This window comes from Fulmarus glacialis, unplaced genomic scaffold, assembly GCF_000690835.1.
Source record: "Fulmarus glacialis isolate BGI_N327 unplaced genomic scaffold, ASM69083v1 scaffold15489, whole genome shotgun sequence".
NCBI lineage: Eukaryota > Metazoa > Chordata > Aves > Procellariiformes > Procellariidae > Fulmarus > Fulmarus glacialis.
Window position 1 is genome coordinate 9,538 of NW_009234042.1, and position 21,565 is coordinate 31,102.

At 38.2% G+C, this 21,565-nt stretch overlaps 1 protein-coding gene across 1 annotated transcript in view; it reads left to right on the forward strand.

The window, feature by feature from the left end:
- The window catches only part of NRG3 (neuregulin 3), a gene marked incomplete at its 5' end in the record, with an annotated part of 29,186 nt that extends 8,006 nt beyond the window's left edge, over positions 1–21,180 (forward strand). The window contains 3 exons of the mRNA XM_009585535.1: positions 5,867–5,994; positions 14,988–15,158; positions 20,673–21,180. Coding sequence (XP_009583830.1) covers positions 5,867–5,994; positions 14,988–15,158; positions 20,673–21,180 — 807 coding nt within the window. The remainder of the gene's footprint in view (positions 1–5,866; positions 5,995–14,987; positions 15,159–20,672) is intronic.
- Positions 21,181–21,565: the final 385 nt, after the last annotated feature.

The window sequence follows — 21,565 nt, forward strand, 5'->3', positions numbered from 1 at the left end:
CTGCCTATTTTGAATGGACCTGGTGATGCTTTCAGGTTTTTCACCCTGCTTTTTCTTCTTCTATAGAGAAGAATACATTAGTGTAGACCTGAGAATAGTTGCATAAGGTTCCTTATTCTTGATGACTACTCTAATAGTGTCTATTCTGAAAAAGCCATCACATTTTGACTCAGAGGTTGCTACATTTGGATCTTTCCAAATGCTGTGTTGCTCTAGAAAGAGGTTTTACTAATTTCCAAAGACCCAGGGTATAGCAGATAGTGTTTCAAGTGGTTTGTGGCTGTAAAGAGCTTGACCAATCTCAGTGAAGTACTTTTTCTCCTCATCATTCATTTTTTCCCTTTTTACCCTTGACTGGACTTTAGGAGAATAATTATTCTTTGTTACTTATTTTCAAAGCCAATTTTGAATCTTTTTTAAATGAGAGAAGCCATGTGAATGTATCAAAATAGCTGTTACTAGAAAAACCACACATTTCATTTTTGAACCAAGTATTAAAATGAATTACAAATTTGCATTTTATTCTAGCCTAACTCATTATACTTGCAGCTGTTTGCATTACTGCAGAAGGAAAAGAAAAGTGCTTCAGACCTCAGTCCCCATGATATCCCACCTCTGTGCCAATTAAAGCTTCTTTACAGTAGTGTGATTATGAGAACCACATACAAGGCTCTGAATGTTTGCTTTTAAAACACTCTCTATTTGTATCAGAATTCTCCTGCTGCATCCTACAGATTATCTTATCTCAAAAGGCAGTGTTTAAGAAATGGATTTGAAGTGTTGGACATTCCCCCAAGTTCATTAAACATCCATATGTCAGGATTGCTCTTTCAGATGTGGATATTCAAGTTAAGCAACAGGATATTCAGAAAAAAATGGAGCTGGCCAACTGAAAAATGTAGGCTTTTTAGAACTCCCTTCATTTAAGAAGTTACTCTCTTTGGGATTTTTGCCCTCTCTGATCAGCAGGGTAAACACAAGCAAGGAAGAATGGCCACATCCCAGCACCTCCCTTGGCAAGCCCCGAGGCTGAGGAAGAACGCAAGGAGAGTTAGGCTTTTCAGTTAAAACATGGATGCCTCCCTGACATTTGCTATATTGCAGGGAATAAAGCTTTTTGTTTGCATTGACAATATTTTGAAGTATCATACGCTTTTCCTTCCCACACTCAAATGCATTAGATCTCCTCCACTTCCTTCCTCTGCTCAGTTGTGGTTCTGTAAAGTAAAAAAAAGGGTTAGATTTTGTCAGGACAACTGTATTCTCTCTGAATGCCTGCTGCTCATAGCTGGTAATTGTGTTCATCTGTGCCGAGTTTATTTCTCTTGGTACCGATTCCATTATTTTTTTAGGGATACAAATTAGATGAAAAATGCTGTATACTGTAAGCAGGATTCATAAATAACTGTTTGAACACAGCTCCTAGTATTTCTCCTGAATCTCCTTCAAGTCCATGGCTTTTCTCAAATATTCTGGCAGCAGCACACTTAATTTCTTGCGAGGTTTTCTAGCGTCTTGGATTTGGATACTAATGCACTGATAATCTTGCTATAATTCTTCAGTCAGGAAGAGATAGATGTGCCAGTTTTTAATGCAGGATCTTTGAGGTACAGATTCAGATTTATTTCACCTAATGCATGAAACTTAGGACTTCCTAAAATTACCTACCCCTTCCCAAAGAGATTATATTATTTTCAAGAGATGTTTAACGAATGTGCTCCACAAGACTGCAGCAGATGGTTCGATGTCCTCAGAGGCAAAAGAAAGTAAATTGTCATTCTCAGCTGCCCTTTTTAGAAAGACAAGTGCTCTGTGCCCCCTCATACACCGTGCAAGGGGCAAGAGGAGGTGTTGTGGCCCTCTGTTTTTCTGTAGTTCACCAGTCTTCATGAGTCTTGATCATGCTCCTGACTACTAGCTCCTTTTTCCACCTTGACTACAGGGTTTCTTTAAATTCGCATAACTTGACAAATATGTCATGCAACAGAAAAAAAAAAAGGCAGCTGAAGCCTTGCCATTCCTTTAGTGATTCTGAGAGTTGTCATGATTATCTGAAGTGGCCTTTTGCACCCTTGTGGATTTTAATACCTTCTCCCATGGTTCTAAGTGGATCTATTAATTCCCCATCATTTTCCCTCTGAGGTGGTTAATATGCTTTTCACGCTGTAGTGTGTGGTTTCACTTTTCACTACACTTGTTTCTAATAGCTTGCAATCACTAGCTCCAGGTTTCTGATATTCTTATAATGAGAGGGAAAAAAATGCTCTTTTTGTGTCTTGTTGCCTTTTGTTGATAGTAGTAGGAAATAAATTCTTTTTAGTCACTGTGATAGAAATGCAATTAATATATGTTGAGCAACAGATATACTTAAATCTTTTAAAAGATTACTGTATGGTTTTGCCTGAGTTACGATATGATTTACCAGCTAAGATCAAGAGCAAATTTCCCATTTCTGCATCGCATGACTAGTTAGGAAGAACTGCCAGAATAGACAAACTTGAATTTACTGGCCTCTGTCTAGAGCTAGTGTTGGCAACAAAGCATATAAAGCATATGGGAACAGCTGTAAGGACGTTAAAGGTACCACCTGATGGACTTTTGTGTGAGGTCAGCCCATCCAGAAAAATCACTGTCTCTTTACCTCCTTGAGGCACCCTCTCTGAATGTAATTTAAAGCTGACCACTCTGCCTTCTCAGTCCTTTTTGAAACGGGATCCCCACATCACCTCTCTTCCAATGCCACATGCATTTCTGGACTTTTTATGATGACTGTTTTGGGAAAATCATTGAGGAGGAAGAGCTAAGAAAAGCCGGGGCGAGGGATGGGTGTTTTGTTTTGCATAACACTAGGACAACAGTGTCAAGCTGTTCTATAGCACTTGATTGGCATCTGTTGTCCATGGATCCTACATTTTAGAATAAAAAATACAAGGCATGAAGCAGGGGAATTACGTGCTCACAGTCGTACAGTAGGTCAGTGGCAGAGACTGATTTCTTGTCTCCTGGCGCAGGCTGCCATTGCAGATTTGCTTAGCATTAACTAGCGGGGGGTGGAATTTTATTGTCAAAGAGTTGAGTAATTGTACATAAGAGGTTATTTTCTCCATGAAACCGTGAAAAATTGAAAATTTGCAAAATGGTTTATTTTTAAATGCTATCGTTATTCTTTAATTTATTTAGCCATATGCATCAGTGTTTCTCAGTAATAGCTCAAACAAGCACAAATAATTAAGCAAAAAGACAGTAAAACCATAAAAAAACAAATAAAACAGATAAGCTTTCAGTGATGCTTTCAACCTACTGGAGCGTTCCTTTGAAAGTGTTTCACAGCTTATTCTCCATCATGGCTGAGTATTCAGCAGCTCACCACAGTCAGAGGGCTCCGTAGAGCTCAGCCCAGGTGAGAACTGGGCTGTGGAAGCAGTGGGATGGGCTCTGCTGGGATATGGATGGGGAGTAATCCTATACCGTACTTCTGGGGGCACCAACTGATACTGCTGTAAACTCCTCACAGAAATCTGAAGATCTTTTTCTCCGGAGATGATCTCAGAGAAGGGATGTGTCACTTCTGGTTAAGCTAAAGGAGAATAAACCCAGCTGTGTTTAAACCTATCAAAATGTATGAATAATGTGATACATCCAAATAAGTTCAATCACATTGTTCAAATTCTCTGTGTATTCACATCCTCAATTTAAATTGTGATTCACTTTTTCATGGTAATTAATGTTATGGCTGTTATGGTAATCGGTAAGTGGTGTATCTGAAAATGGCACATAACAAATGTTCAGTTAGGGGGAAAAAATATCCTTTGCAGGCTGTACCTGGGTGGTGCTGGGTCTTGGACCTTCAGTATAGTTTGCTAGTCAGCATCAGAGCAGCTTCTGGGAGTCCTGGTTTTCCTCAGCTGTGATGAGGAAAGACTCTCTATACCATCGCTCCAGCCCACATCCACCTTAACCATGGATGTAGCAAAAGGCGCAGCTTATCTCTAATTACCCTTTATGATTCACTTCATACTCATGGTCTTATAAGCCATTCGGCCCTTCAATTTAAAATCATGAACACCAAAAAGGACAGAAATAGCTTCCTGGCACTAACCCCCCATTCTTTACATAGCTCAAATTGATTTATTCAGGTCAGAAATCAAAGATAGTTTCATTTCTGCAGCTGGCAGGATAACTATTAAAGTTTAAAACCTTCACAGACATGAGTACCTTAAAAATCATACTTCTGTCTGAATATTTTATCTACAACATTTAGAAGTGACAACTAAGATCATGGTAACTGAAAGAATAAGAGTGGAATATGTTTCGTCTTATTATTTCAGTTTTGTTTACTTCATGCATGTGGCAACATTTTGCATATTGTCACTCTCATAGCTTTGCCTTCAGAAGCACGTAAGCAGTGATTTTGGCCCTGTTTATGTGGGTATTTCACACAACAGAAAGAAGGAGAAGAGCATTGGGGAAAAATTTGAAGATCTCTTATTTTATCTATAGAAATCAGTCATAAGAAGCCTGAGTAGATGAACTAAAATTGCATGTAACCCATTTTTAAAAGAAAGTAATCTTGTATGACTTTCCATTTTGATTTTGCTGAAGTCTGGGGAAACGTAGATAATAAGTGAGAATCAGAAAATAATTCTGTATTTTTAAGGAGTTATTGGTCTTTTGTTAGACAACAAAATAATTACAAAAAAGAACTGTACTTTAAAAGAAATCTTACTATCTTCTCCACGAATGTTTATGCCATTGTATCATAGCGTGGCATTTTTTACCACCGTGATTTTTTTATATTATTGTTATTTTAATTTGTATTTTCCTTCTAAAATATTTACTCATGTAATAGCTTCCACAATACCAGTTTATTGTAAAGATAACATGGATATCTAGGTATCTAGTACTAAAAATACAAACTCAATATAGAAAGAAATGGATTAAAGAAAAATAGACCAATTAGTTTTAGTGCGGGTCATTGTAATGCAATGTAAAAAATCTGCAAAGTGCAGTATTTTTCATACCTAAGTGGATATGTGGGTTAACCTCTCGTATCTCTGAGATATTGCCCAGTAACGACTAACATAATTGATTCTTCTTCCAAACCAAAATGCAGCTTTTTTTACACTTTGACTTTCTGGCTCCATTCAGGATCAGAGACACAATTTTTGCTGAATTTCCAGTTGAATCACAAAGCAAGTAGAAGAAAATCTGTTCTTGTTCATGTCCGGTGTCTGCTTTACAGACCTTTGTGTCTCGCTATGTGCCCAGAGACTGCCCTACGCCTACAACTGTCACAAGAAGAATTATGTTTACACTGTTCTTACAGCACAGATACTCCCAGGTCAAAAGTTTCAGAATTGTTCAGAATGGATATCTGGCTTTATGGATAGGATTCAAATATTTTTCTTACTTATTTGATGATACAAATGCTGTTTCTGTTTGGCTTTCATAGTTACACATGCTGATAAAAGCAGTGTTTGACTGAAATCACTAAAGGACCCAAGAAGGTGCTGACCGCCCTCTGAGATGTGTTTCATGATCTCAGTCCCTGCGTGGACAGCCACAAAAACAGGCTTTTATTCAAAGGGATCAGTGTTCCCTATTGTTATGGGCAGATCCGTCAGTAATTTTGCTACTAATGCAGATATCAGCATTTTGATGTGGAGAAGGTAATGGGGATAATGAGTACCGGTGCTTTCCACTATGTAAACAATAGTGAATGAATGTATTTCTTGCAATGCCTAATTTTAATTTAAAAATGCATTAGAGCACTTCTTACCCCGCTCCGATATGAATTCTGATTGAATAGCATCAACAATGTACTTTGCCTTTTGTGTATTAATTAATTTTATTCTCTGTGCCGCAGTATTCAAAAACAGATAGGCATCCTGGGCCTATTCTGGACAAAGTTATGGAGTCTAGTTTTTCAGGCCCTCAGTCTTTCCCGGAGGCCTTGTCTCCCGACAGAGGAACGCAGCCCATCAAGCAACATAGGTAAGCAAACGGCTGTCTGATGGGAGATTTGGCAGGCTGCCGAGGGATGTCGTTGGACTGGTGATATGTGTGCAGGATTGTTGTGCACTGTGACTAGGAGAGATGCTGAACGATATGGTACCAACAGAGCCTCAGCCGACTCATTAAGCAGATGTCCAAGCATTTTCTTAGCTGCAGACATAAAAGGCAGTAACAACGCTCACCAACTTTATCTGTGTTTTGTAAAAGTCCCAGAGGAAGCGTTTAAAGACACCATCCAAGCTGTAGACACAGACCAGTGAATGAAACAACTGTAGTTTGAGAAACCATTAAAAACAAGAATTCCTTATTGATGTTCATGAAGTTGATGACTCATTTGCTGCAGAAAGACATGGTTGCAAACTTTCAGCCGTTCTCACTGTTTCTTTAAACAAATAATACTTGAAATGAATGATGACTTATTTATGAACACATGGTGGCCTTTGAAAATTAGTCTTCAAAAAGTTTGGATGGTTGTTTCCAAGAGATAAAAAAAGAGGAAAGTCACCCATCACTGGATGGCATTTGGATTAGAATTCTGCTTATAGTCTTTTTGGATGAAAAAGAGTGCAGATGCTTCATTACGGGACTAGAAACCAAACTCATGTCTGGTGTAAGCAATAGTGTTGGTTGAATGGCAGTGGTAACGTCTGGTCCAGAGCACACTGAGGAAGAAGGCCAAGAAAAATGAGTTCAGAATTTTTTTAGCTAGATAATCTGGAGGGGAAGACTTATTTATTAAAAGGATAGTTTTTTAAAATTATTTTAAAAAAAAGTCTGGGATTGCGTGAGGTTATGATCTAGCTTCTGCAGTATTTGGTGCATTTTCATTGCAGTCCCCAGCCAGCTACATGTTCTTTCTCTTTTGAATGAATGATTTGCTTAACCTACCGAAGTGCAGCATATGAGCCACGAAGGGATATTTGGGTCCTATCTACTTTTACCTTACTTAAGCCCTTAATTTGGCATGAAAAAATAATGCCAACTGTCATGTCAGATCCATTTCTTAGGGCTTATTCCTTATTACACAGAGATTTTCAAAATATGCTTAATAATTTTACTGAACATAGATGAACTATGGAACTGTTGCCTAGAATGATTTACACTGAAGTTCTGGGGTAATTTTATCTCCATTTAGTCAAACAGTGAAGTTCAGAAAAAACACAGTGACGTTCCTTTACCTTTAATAACATAATTGCAATATACAAGTTTGAAATGTTTTAGATGCTGTGCCATGGTATTACCTAAGCTTGAAAATGTGGAAATAAATTAAAGACTAAAAATGTTTCTTCTGTTTATGAACATAAAATAAAAGCTGAATGACCCTCTAGACTCGCTGTTTTCCGTAGGGAAATTACAGAATAAGCCACACTGAATTTACAGTGAACTAATGCAGAATACCAGATTGCTCATTTTAACACCTTTGCACACAAAATCTCTCTTTCCTAGAAAAAAAGAAACAAAAAAAACCCCAAAAAACGCAACAGTCATCTTATTTGCAGATGTCAAGCACCTGACTGTCTAAAGTCTTCATTTCAGAACTGTTTTAAGATGTGGAATGACTAGCTTAATTTATAAAGAATTCTTTTTGTAGTTTTATAACTTAAGATTTATTATACAAGGCCCTTGCTTTATAAAACATGCAACAGATTTGAACATTTAAGACTTATAAGGCTGTCTTTAATTTATGCACCATGTGACGGCTTCCTAATTTACTCGGTTTCTTTAGTTTGTAAATAGTGTTCAATGTGGCCAAATGAAGAAACTTCATTTTTTACTGGGATACATTTTGTCCTAAACATCCCTTAATTCCATTCCAAACCTGACGTGAGCCTGGAAAAATTACAGCAGCTCTGCAGGTTCTCTGTTTTATGCTGTTGTTAAACTATATTATTGTTTTGTTTCTGCTTGCCTCGGAAATATTTTGTTCCGTGTCCAGACCTGTTTTTTCTGCTGGTGTTTTCAAGGGCACTAATGATGGGTGATTATTTCTTAAAATCAGGAGCTGTCTGTTTCCAGTTCGTAAAACCAATACAGTTTTGGCCTGGCAGTAAGATTATCAAGGTGGGGAATCATTTGGGGTTGCTGAAATTTGACTGACAGAGATCACCTAGTTATTTCACTCAGATTACTAGGTAATAGCAATTTTCTGTCTCTACCAACGTCAGCTGCATGCAAAGAATTACTGCAGAGACTGAATTGAAAATTTCAATCTCCACTGAATCTTACTCCTAAAATATTTCACCTGTATTATGCACTGTTATTACGGTAGAAGAATTTTACATCATCTGCTTGCATATGTCAAACAACTCTTAGTATCGCCAGAACTGGAAAGTAACAAATGTGTTTAATCAGTAAAATTCCTGTAAAGTATACAATGCGCTCAAAAATGCATCTCGGATTATCTGTTGATTTCAGTAAGAAGAAAACCTGTACTGTCTTAATTTCTAACAGATAGAAACAAATTAGTGTTTTGTGAATTATGGGATTGAGTTGTGATCCCTTTGAATAGCAGTTTTCTTGGTAATTAGTCATCCCGACTGTCATTCATTGATTCAGTCATCGTTGATTTTAGAGGGAATCATCTGAGAGAATACCGTGATGAAAGCCAAACGCAGAGGCTTTCAGCCTAGAGCAGCTGTATTGTCTTACAAAAATGTCAAAATAGGATAAACTTACTCTAAAATTTAAAATATTTTTTGTTTGCATTTTAATGAACTTTTATCACCATGAAAACCATGGTAAAAACATTTTTTTTGATTTAGTAAGCATTTTACTCTTTATGCTCCCAATAGAATTGATTTAGTTTAAATTAAAAGAAGGAGTAAATTAAAGTTATTCTGTAAATAAGGCTATTGAATTTCAATGAACAAGTACTGATAAACTAAAGCAGCTAAGAATGTAGAGGCAGAGGAAACCTGAAAGGGAGAAAGTATAAGAAATCTGATACTTTCCCAAGGAAAGAACATAGTTTTCTGGAGAAATTTACTAAAAAGAATGCCTAAAAGGAATGGGGTATAGAGGAAGAAACAAATTATATTACAGAGGGCAAGAAGTCATGTTTGAAGTGAACATTTCCAGGAATCATTGAGAGTTAAGAATTACTGGTAATACTGAAAGCAATCAATTGTTCTTGCTGTATAAAGAAGAGGAGTACTATACAGGAAGAAGCAAAGCTGATGGTGGGACAGAGATGATATATGGAGCAGTTAGGGCAATCCTGAATGAATATAGTTCATTTTTCAGTTAGGATGATTATTTGAGGACAAAGGTAGAATGGGAATAGAATCAAATGTATGAAAATAGACATTACAGTCAAAGTGGAAGTAAAATGCAGAAATCAAAGCCCTCAGGTCAAGATGGTCTGGTTAATCTTGATCAAAGAAGCGTGAAGGAGAACTGGCTTATGAAATTTCATATCTGGTAGCAAAATCTATCAAAACAGGAGCTGTGCCATGTGATGATGGAATAGCAAATGTCAAACATTTAGGAAGAGGGAAAGTTTACCAAAGGAACTGAAGACCTGTTATGTTGAATTAGACTAGTCAAGGCTTTAGGACAAATGTGGGGGAAGGAGATTCTTTGGGTAGATGTAAAAAAGGCTAAAAATTATCTTGAGGTGTACCAGCAGCAGTTCCTGCAACACTACACTGATGGCTTTCTTTGTATTTGGTGTAGGTGAGCTAGATCTCTGCACAGCCTCAGTCAACATTTGATCTGTTGTTACATGTGTCTAATGCCTTTAATGGGAGAAAGTAGAGAGTGGCAGAAAAACTATAATGCACATATACAGAGGTGGTTAAAAGGGAAATAGTAAGGTGTTACGTTGAGAAGGTAAGTGCTGGGCTGAAGACATTCACCAGTGGAGCACTAATGGAGCTCTCAAAGAATTAACCAACGTTGGGGACAAATTTTGTTTAATGCTTTTGTGCATGACTTTGACACAAAAAAAGTTGGAACGTACTGAAAAAATTAGTTAAAAGATAGACTCAGTACAGATAGGGATCTAGATATCCAGAATGAGTTGAATAACTGAAGAGTGGCATAACAGAGGTGGATTGAAGCTGAGCAGTACTAAATACAAGGTCAGGCATTTGGGAACTAGTAACAAAATTTAAGAAACAAATGAGGAAGAAAAGGTTCAGTATATATTACTTGGTCAAAGGATAACCAAGTCACAAAGTGATGCAGCTGTGCAAAAGATAAATGGGGTGAGAGGAAGTATTAATCAAGACATTTCCATCAGAAAGAAACATTAGAACCACTTCATGAGACACTGTTGTCACTTCATTTGAATATAGCATGAGAATACACCACTATTATCTCACCTGGTTCAAATGGCCTCCTGATTACTGTGGACCCAAATTGCATTCATGAGCTAATATGAGGAAAGAATAATCTGTGTTCCACAGAAAGTGTTAGAGAATCTGTCTCGTTTCAGTCTTCAGTTCAGAAGACTGAAAAGGGTATATGACTGCTGCTTATAAATACATCAGAGAAAGCATAATGAGAAGTTAAAGACCTATTTAAAATGAGGGAGTATGGTGACACATATGACAAATAGATGTATACTCATCATAAATAATTTTAAACTGAAAAGAAGCCTCAAAGTTGTCAATATAGAACAACTTTCTGGAGTAGTAGCCTCCCGTAGGTTGTCATTGTAGTTTTAGGATGGAGGAGTATATGATGAAGTTATGGCAGATGATTAAACTCGGTGTCTCTGAGGTACCTTCGAATGCTCTGTTCCCTTTTCCTATTGTATGTATCTATCTGGTGGAACTGGGGTGGTGACCAGATCATATAGGTAGTGTCGAAGCATTTATGTAAAGTTGCAAAGTCCTCGGTCAGCCCCGGCACATACTATTCCTGAATACGTGAATATATAATGGAAGCAACAATGCTCCCATTTCAGAAATCAAGAGTAGATTTGTAGGTATAGGCTGGCTGCTGGAAAGCTTCTCCTACATATACGAAGGGAGAAGAGAGTTTTGCAAATAGCAGGCTACAGTCCCACTCCATCACCTGGACTGAGAACCTGACCAGCTGTAACCGTTCATAAACACGAGCCAGGAAACACAGGTCATCGTGCCATTGTAGATTAGGTGTTTTCCTAGGTGGATTACTTCGCAAAGACACGAGAAAAGAGTGATGTTGAAATGCTTGGGATACAGGACGCTATAGAGAAAAAAGGGATAAAACTCTTAAGTTCAGTTCTCTTATGCCGTGGCTTTTTTGGCATAATAATCTCCTTACAATCTTAGTATTATTTTAATCACACACAGCTTTGTTGAAGTCCCAAACATTATGTTAACTTTCTCCCTTCGGGGAGCCATCTATAACACAGGCTCCAACAGCGATGTGCTCATTGTGTGTCATCTTGTTCTTGTAAACAGTCTGACAAAAGGGCTTCGTGACACAGCATTATTATTGTTGCATGGTATTTACTGAGAGATGCTTATGTTCTCAGGTATAACAGATCCTTTTTATTAAAACGGAAAATTGGTTGAGAGTCTGAATAGTTGATCTGTACAAATGTTAGCAGTGGATTGTCTAACTTAGCCTAAAAATGTGGCTCCTAGGAAACATCAGAAGACACTGTCCATCTGGCAGCTAGCTCTGTCATTGGGGTATCTATTTACTGTTCCTGTCCTGCAAGGACCAAAACCATGTCTTCAACACTAACGTTTGCATCTCGTGATCAATAGGTGATATAGGTAATATAGTATGTAATATAATATGCCTTTCTGTGTAGTTTTTGCAGGTACGGAGCCAGAGTATTTACAATGAATTTTAGAACTTTCCTTCCTCTCTCAACTTTGCATCTTTCATTTCATGAATTACAATCATGAAAAAAGGGGAAAGAATAAATAAAATAGATATACACACAACCATGGTTATAAGCAGTATTTCTCTAGCGCCATTGTGCTTGTTAAACAAGAAGGGAAAGATTGGGATCCCATCTAAAGTTTTAACACTTTAATTGTCATCCTCTTGTTAATGCTTTCCATGTTCCTGTTGACAAAGTTACTTCTGAATGTGTTCATAATGTGATGTATAATCAATTTTGTTTAGTAATTAACTAAAAAGTAGTACAGGATGATTCCCAGAGTTACTGTAAATTCACTGCAAGTCGTCTCCTCTTCATGAACACAGCTAGCTGCACTTGGGAGTTGTGTATGTGCCTTGAGAAGAGAATACTCCACCTGCTGAGACAGGCTTTTTTTTACTTGGTTGCTCAACCTAAAGAAAATTTTCACACAAAACAATTTGCAACAATGAATCCCAAGTTCTTAATTAACTTCAGAGATGATTGAACTATTACTTTCAAACCATTAATTCATCAGAACTATATTTCTCCCTAGTTTATCCATTACTTTTGAACCGGTTCAAACATATTCTGATTTTTGTTATTCTGGAGTAATTGATTAATAGATTTTTAAAGACAGATCTGCTACAGCTTTCCTTATTGGCCTGTTTTATTGAAGAGCTCAGTTACGTGGGCTGGTTTCTTTTACCCAGTTAGACTGGAGTACAGGGAGGAAGAAACCGTAATTGTGGCTAAAGGAGGATAAATTCCCTGAAGAAATCCAAAAGGCGTTGTTTGCCTCAGAGAGATGAACACTTCACGTGAGCAATGGAGCAGAAGCCTGAGAGGGACTGTATTAACATTTTTGGAGGAAGAGTATGCTGACATTCATAGCAGTTTTGTGAAAAAGGAAAAACTTTTTTACGCGGGAGTCACTTTTTCATAGAACTTTCAACAAAAATTGTTACTATCTTGTCTTTGGTGCTTCAGGAAATGAGTGTTATCCGGCAGCTTGCAGCTGCACTGTCTGTAAACCTTTCTTGGTCCTTCTTAGTGAATTTGTCTTGTCCATGACCACAAATGATTTTTGTTCATTTTCCCCTCCTTTTTTTTGTCAGAAATGTTGAAAGCATGAGAACCTCACATTAGCAACAAACCAGTTGCTGAAGCTTTGTGGGTGCTGGAGCTGCTGTGATTGCAGGAAGATGTTGGCATGTGCTGGATCCCTTCAGTCTAACCAGCCCACGCACCTTTGGCAGCCTGTAGCATCTAGTGTTAGATGTAGCAATGAGAGTCTCAGTGCAAGTTAAAGGATGTACAGACAGGGATTTATCTGCCTCTTTGCTGCAGTTTATACCAATGATCTCAGGTATACCTGTATGTGTTGCAATTACGTCTACTACAAACGCAGAGTAATGTGAATTACATGTGCATTTTATTAGATGGGAGACCGTGTGCTCTCATCCAACAAGGAAGGTGCACAAGGGCATCAAACGAACCACAACTAAACAATGCTTTTCTAGTTTCAAATATTTGCAATCAGTCTAAAGTCTGTTAAGTTAATCAGTTTGTTGACTTTTCTAGTACTTTGATGAATATACTGCAATCAATAAAAAACCCTGAAATTCATTATCCATCACGAATTATTCATTCAGCTACATCTTTTAAGATCCCCTGCTGTAATAATGTCAGACTCTCCTGAGCAGATATTGTCAATTGTTTTGTGATGCGGTAGTGTTATTTTCCAGAATATGAACTGTAACTCACAGCTTGAACTCAGCCTTCAGAAGTGAAAGGCCAGTACTTAAGTTTTTTAAAGAAGTTTTTTCGCAGCCTCCTTAATAGCTAAGGAAAAATCTATTTAAGGAAGCATCGAAAGTCCTTGAGGGAGTGCTATTGCTATGGGCTATTGATCTTTTCAATTAAAAAGCACCAGGAAAGTAAAAGTGTGGAAGAGAACAGAGCAGAGACCATGATGGAACACTGCTAGCCTGAGCAGTAGGATAGAAACTGCTGAATTTATTTCTTATATTTTCACTTTGGGGAGAAAAGGTTGGTTTTAATGGAAATGTACGCTCCAAGAGAATTTGTCCAACATATTTGGTCCAAGCAAGAATTGCTTTGGGAGTAGATGTGGCCCTAACTATAAATAAAGTTCCCACTAGGTATAAAACGCAGATTGCTTTTAAGTCACATTATAATAGGAAAAGAGAAGCAAAGTTATCAAAAGTCTTTTGCATAGCTGAATTGTATCAGAAGTTGAAATTATTCACATAACCAAAAATAATTATTTTTAAAATGCATCTACAAAACCTATATTAAAACATCATTAAGGATGTGACAGAATATTAGGTAATACATACGCATTTCTGAGACCCAGGAGATGTCAAGAGAAATAGGAGTAGCTGGAAAATGAATAGCCAGTCACACTGTGACCTGTTAACAGTAGAAATACGTTATGTCTTGCCTTAATTCTGTGTTCCCTTATTTTTGCATTAGCAACAACTAAATTTATGGTTAATATACCAAAACTATGGATTCTAGATACCTTTTAATTCCTGCACGAAATGGAAAAAATTCATTCTCCTTCTGAAACAGTACAAAAATGTTGTTTAAAAAAGCAATTTTCTAAAATAAGTCAGAAAACTATTACTTTTTTTTTATCATATTCAAGTTTGTATTATATCGCATAAAAAAACAACACAGTATTTATACACAGTATGTATCAGGAGGCAGGACCCCATAGGCTAATAGATGATACAATGGGCTCTAAATCCGAAGATCTGATTTTGAGCTCAGCTGTAGATATGACAGAGCTGTGATGTTTATTTGTAGCGTCTAAGGAGTCAACTCTATATAGGAGGATTATGGTATGCAGCATGGAAAAAAAGAAGCATCCTTCATCAAGTACAAGAAAACGTTTAATGTACCAGGCAATTATTTTCATTCCTAGAAGAGAGGTGGTGTATTAAGTACGGCATGAACGGCAGCTAACTGTGGATTATAGTACTATATGTCCATAGAGAATTTCTACTGATGTCGTAGACCGCCACAGCAAAGTTTATAAAAACAGTAATCCATGCGTTATTAATCCTGAATCTTTACTTTGCAGAAGTTTATGCTTTTGCTGTGATAATTTTTACTGTACTCTTGGTGTTGCTCCTAGAAGTCTCTCTTCATGCTGCAGCCCAGGACAAAAAAGTGGGATGCTACATAGAAATGCCTTTCGGAGGACTCCTCCCTTACCTCGGGGTAGGTTCAATGGAATTACAGGACCAGCATATCAACAGCTAGAAGAGTCAAGGATCACAGACCAGGACGCAATACCTTGTCACGGGTAAGTAATAACATAACTGAAGTGAGCCAGTTTGTGCGTGGCTGCTGTTACGTGGTTAATATGCTTTGCCATTACAGTCCTTCCAACTTTGTTGTAGTGTACTGTGGATCCAGGGTTTATAGTACTGAAAGCAGAAGAATGTTTTCAGCGTACTGGCTCTTTGAAGGTAATACTTTTTTATTTGGCTGGCTGCTCTTTTTAAGCCTTTCGAAGGCTGTAGAAGGAGCAGTCAGAACAAACTGTAAGTGATTGGCAATGTTATTCTTTATAACTGATGCTTTTTCTAGTGGTGCCGTGATGTGCAGTTCTAGTAACTTTTGCATAGCATTTTTTAATTCCATCGTCACTGAGCAAATAAGAGAAAATAATTCACAAGTCCAACTTTCATAGTTTTTTAATAACTCTATGGACATTGCGAAGTGTGTTTGCTGTAGACTGAAGACTGATCCTTCACACAGGTTTGTCTTTGAAAATGCAGAAAGAATCCAATATTTTTCCTTTTTTAATTCAGTTTGTTAGAATATTGAATGTGAGCTCCAGCTGTACATAAGGTCTGAATTTCAGAAGTGCTCCTGAGCACCTACAGCAGCCTTTGAAGTCTTTTGCAATTGCTGAGATATTTTGCATAATATTTACATATCTCTATTGATTTCCAAAGACTCTCCAGAATCACTACAAACACATCATGTGTAAAACTAGGAGCAATATCTGGAATAGAGTAAAACACCACCAGTTTCATCTGGACACGTGTAAGTCACAACTAAGTGCAGCGAAGTGAACAGTTACACTGGGAGAAGGCAGCTGTACGTTTTGGTATCGGAACTGTCTTTATGAAGTGCAGAACTGAGGTCACCTACGTGTTTCACTTTCCTCAGGGAAGAACGGAGCTATTATCGCTATCCACTCTGACCTCCTGGGTAATGTCAGCCACAAGTGCTGACCCAGAATAAGCGTCGTTACACGTGTGTGTCGTTGCACATGTGGGCACATGGGCAGGCACACGTTCCCCCCGCGCCTCCCTGGCCACGCTTTCCAACCTGCAGCAGGGTTGCCCAGTCTGGGGTACTCTGTGAGAGGGGGACTTGGCTCACTAAATGTTTTGTAGCTGAGTCTACCTAACAAGGTTGGCCACAGTAAGTAGGAAAGACAGACCAAGAACAGGGCTTACCTAGGGAGGGAGAAAGCAAAGCGGCAAAAGGTTTGGGTGTCTGGTGACTTCTTTTAAAAAGTACAAATTTGTCTCATACTTCTTTCATTGTTACTATTTGCTTCTTCTAAGGAAAAGCTTGTTTATTACTTCTTGCAGTAAATATATTATTGTTCATTTTTATGATAATGTGTGCATAATTCCTTATGAAAATTGTGACTCCGAATGCAACCCTTCCTGGAAGGGGCAGGCTACCAGCCTTCCCTCTTCAATGGCAGTGTCTTGCCAGAGGGTCCTGCAGCCTCTTCCTAGGTTGAGAAGTGAGGTAGAAACCAGCAAAGCTGTCTTGTTGGGTAGTTGTATTTGCTCTTCTCTAGGAAATCAGTGTGTGATATTACAAGCATCATCTTGTACTGGCCTATATTTTAAATTTGCAGTTCTGCAAAAGGTTGATATTTGGACCAGGCTGTGACCCCTTCTGGCCTCAATCCACTGAAGCACTTCATCCATGTTTTGTGCGCTAGGGATGTCTGTAGAATTAGATCTTCCTAATAGCGACTCTGACGATGGGACCTTTCTCTGAAGGAGTGCTCTGAGTGCGTCAACAGGTGACAGGGAGTCACAGCGGTCTGTGTATATCACAAATACAATACCTAAAAGTCTTCAACTAGTACCCATGGAAATGAATTTTTAAAATGTCAGTGTTAGGCATAAAAACGAAAGCAATTCTTTGATCTTGTTTTATTACAATGTTTTACTGATGATGGTTTTTATGAAAATGAAGTCTTTTAAAAGTGTAACAAAACTTTTTGCAAGTTATTTTGTGTTGCAGCAATGAAGTAATCTCTTCAACCAAAATATAAGTACATGTCTTATCTCTGAACAAAAATAAATAATAATTCACTAATTGTACCTTATACGGAATTCTTCTAACTTAGGAAGAGGTTCCCCCAAAATCAGATGGCTTTTTACCATCTAAATATCTGCAGCTCTGGCTGAAGTTTAGTCAGATTTTGTATGTTTATATCTGATAGAAAAGAGGCTAATTTACCGATTAGTTTTTGTCTAGTCCTGTAAAAGTGCTCCTCGTCCCATCTCACATTGAGAAGAAAGCTTTTGCTGCCTTCAAGAAACACCAGATTTCATTATTTGCAACAGGATCTAATATTTGCAGCATGTGAGTCAAATACAGCTAATATCAGCTATTTAATCAGTATGCGACTTGAAGGAGTAGCAAAACTTGCGTGAAATGAGGGGCTTAACGAAACAAACCATCTGCAGGCCAGTCACATCTCAGAGACCGTTTGAGTCCCTGAGGGTGTCACAAGTTTACCTGCAGTGAGCGGGCAGCAGTTTGATCGCCTGCTTTCAGTGACAGCTGTTTGCGTTACACGGTATGAAGTGTTAGAAGTAGTGCCTTGTAGCCTGTGAACGTGTGTATATATATATACAGATATAAATGTGTTTATGTACACAAGACCCAATGTGTCATACCTACAGGTAGAAAATGGTGTGTGTATATATAGGTATATGTGCTTACAAGGCTGAGCCAAAGCCTGGTAATGCCACCAGAATGACTCCCATTCATCTTAACGGACCCTGTTGTCAAGCTCGTATGCTGAACACCTATAGCAACAGGGCTTATAGCAAAGCTATTGCACCTATGCTAAGTAAAAACCATTCTGTATTTTAAGTTCCAATCCTTTCTGTCTCTCTTTAATATCTATTTTAAGGGGGCAGTAAAATTATTATGCTTCTTTCAGTTTCATTCTTTAATTTAGACTCTTAAACACTGTATGAGTATAACATAATTACTGTTGCATATTTATAAATGTTTTAGTTTCTTTTTTTGCTTGGTTTTAGGAAGAGGGTGGAGAGAGAGCTGCACTTTGAAATAGATGCACATGAATAAATTTACTCAGACAAAATAATTTTTCAGATTAAAAAAAACAGATTATCTTTCTTAGGAGGAACTATAGTTCTAGGAAAGTTAATTGTAGGAAAATGTAATTAAGATTCTGCAATTATAAGTCTAAGTCTCAGTCTATTGAAAACAGCAGCAGTCTGGTGTCACAAGTAGAAGCATGGATCAGTTTGTAATTAACCAAAAGCTGGATCTCACACGATTTAGATGTAATATCCCTACTAGTTTAATACCTTGCCTATTGCACACAGTGTATGTGCTTTAATTCATCCTCAGTCCTCCTTTGAAAGCCCTGTGAGCACAGGGCAGAAACATGTAATTCTGGCTTAAAATTGGTGTGTCTGTACTTCAAAAAATATTATGGAAATATGCCAGGCATTGCGTTACATGTTATTGTTGCTGTCAATTACTTTTCAAAATACCAAGAATAATTGAATCTCTATTACGGAATTGGCAAATGCTACTGTTTTCTCACCAAACCCATTTTAATTCAGTCTTTTCCTGGTTTTGCTTATATATCATCCATATAATACATCCATTGCATGTGAAATTCATTAAAAACATTCACTCCCTTTGTTTTCAGGGTGCAGCCCAGAATATATTTAGGGCCCGAATTACCAAAAAAGGGAATAATGCAACTGATGCGATCTCTCCAGCTATAGTCGTTTGAACAATTATATAATAAGCAAAGGAAACAAGAATGGGCACAACCCAAAGGTCTGCATTGTTTTGTTTTCATTTATTTTTTTCTAATTGTCCTCCCTCGGGAATAATATCCCTGATCAGTATTTCATTCATACTGATTCTTGAAAACTGTTCTAAAAAGGCCCTCCGTAAGTGGCTACAAGTGTGTCTAAGCACAGTGCAAATGTAATTAACCAACAGCTGAGTCTCAGCTGGCTCAGACGTAAAACATAAATTCAGGTGTATAGCATGTACAAGAAGTTCTATTACATATCCAAGAAAGCTGCTTGCTATATTATTCCCCTGCATCCCGCTTCCCAAAGCAGTATCTCTTTCCATCAGATAGCAGCAAAGATCACAACACCTCCTCCTTACCGCAGAGCTCCCAGCTGCGTTTTCTGGTCTTGTGGGGATGCCTGGAGAGTTTTCGTACAGGGGCCGCACAGAACTGCATGCATGCTCATGTACAGGTTAATGTGTCAAGCAGTTGTACAAACACCGTGCCACCATGGACAAGTTAATTACAAGTCAGCACCGCTGTGCTAGAAATGAGCCTGAAGACACCTCCTCCCCTCTCTGCTGTCTGACAGCGCGCCGGGAGGATGGGGCCAAAGGAAGCCTTTCCAGTTAATTAGTGTTGTACGCTAATATTGGACTATGGCTGTTTCATGCATTTCACTTTCTTTTCCTTAGTTCTCTTTCTGCTAATGCCAAAAGCAGCAAGGCACGTATGAGTAGAAGGCTATCCCTAGTGAAGTCCTGCAGGCTTAAGCAGCTTTTGGAAAAATAGCCTTCAAGTCAGAGCTCAAAGCACCTGCTTCCACACCAGATCTAAATGTTGCTTTCCTTGTCCATGGATAAAACATATTAGACTTCACCATTAGCTTGCCTTATTAAATAGTGATATGATCACAAAGCTGATTATAAATAAAATATGTTGTGGTACTGAGGTGATGTCTATGGTCCTTGGCAATCATGACTAGTAGATACAGTAACTCTTAGAGCACCAGATTTCTAGTAAAACTACTTCTCAGATGGGAAACATCTTTTTTTTTTGTCATTGTTTCCTTTATTTTATATTTAGTATACTTTCCCTTTCTGTTTTTTAAGTATTTCCTGTAAGCGGAAACACTTTCTGATCAGAATAATGAATTTGGCTTTGAAACAAAATGGAAATATTGAGAAAAATTCACCAGATTTTCCTCACAATAAATAAAATCATCCTATGATACGTATTAATGGAGGATAAAGGATTTTTTTGGAAACACTTGAGCCCAATGTATTAGCTTTATTTCCAGATGAGATCTAAGAAAACAAATCAGGCCAACCTTTTTAAAGCGTTTTCCTAAAATAGCCATTTGACGTTGAGAGTTCTGATGTTGAAGAAAGCATCAATCCATTTCCCCAGTTAGGAACGTAGGAATGGAATTTCAAATTTAATTTCAAACAAGATTAACTGTAATACAGTATAACTCCTGAAAGCTTTTTAAAAGGAGTTGTCGCCATTCTCACATACTGGTGAGCAAAGCGAGGCCCGGAGAAAAGCAGCGGTTTGCCACCGGCAGATCTGAGAATCAAAACCAGGTCTCCAGAGTCTGTTGTTTTCCCCAGGGCCACACTATTACCAAGTGCTCCTAGTGTGAGAGAAAAATGACATGTATCTTTTCAGCACAGTTCACTGAGTTTCATACAGCCTTCCTGCTGCCGGTTGCATCTGACCGCTTGATGTACAACAAAAACTTCTTTTTACTCTTTCCAGGTATTCATCCAGTGGTTTAAAAACTCCTCAGAATACTTCGATAAATATGCAACTGCCTTCAAGAGAGACAACCCCTTATTTTAATAACGTGGATCAGAAGGACTTGGTCGGCTATTCATCTTCAAGGGCCAACTCCGTTCCCATCATCCCGTCTGTGGGCTTGGACGAAGCCTGCATGCAAATGCAAAATGTTTCTGAAGTAACAGGCATCAAATGGTGCAAAAACTCCTATTCAGCTGAACTTGTCAATGTGAGTTCCCCAGTCAGTAATTGTCTTATAGCAGAACAACACGAAGTGAAAATATTGCTAGAAACTGTGCAGGAGCAGATTCGGATTCTGACGGACGCGAGGAGGTCGGAGGACTATGAACTGGCGAGCGTAGAAGCCGAGAGCAGCGCGAGCGAAAACACGGCCTTTCTGCCCATGAGCCCCATGGCCAAGTCAGAGCGAGAGGCACAATTTGTCTTAAAAAGTGAAACGCAGAGAGACTCGGTATTGACCAAGTGACTTTGTGTGGGGGTTGTGGGAGGGGAAACAAAAGATCTGTGCATTCGATGCTTTGCTAAACAGGAAGGGAGGAGATTAAATACAAATTATTTATATGCATTAATTTAAAAGCATCTACTTAGAAGAAACCAAATAGTCAATCGCCCTCATATCATAGTGTTTTTTAACAAAATATTTTTTTAAGGGAAAAGTTCCAGGAGGGATGAAGCGTACATCAGGTGCTTTCTAGGCAGGATTACACATGCGGTTTCAGTTACAGAGCATTGTACCACGGTCCTGTTCGGCTGTCCGAAGGCTTAGGCTATGCATCTTTTTTTCAGTAAAGGCCAAGACCATTCTTAGGTTCATTTCTGGTTTCAGGGCAGCACTGCGGTGAGCTGCTGGC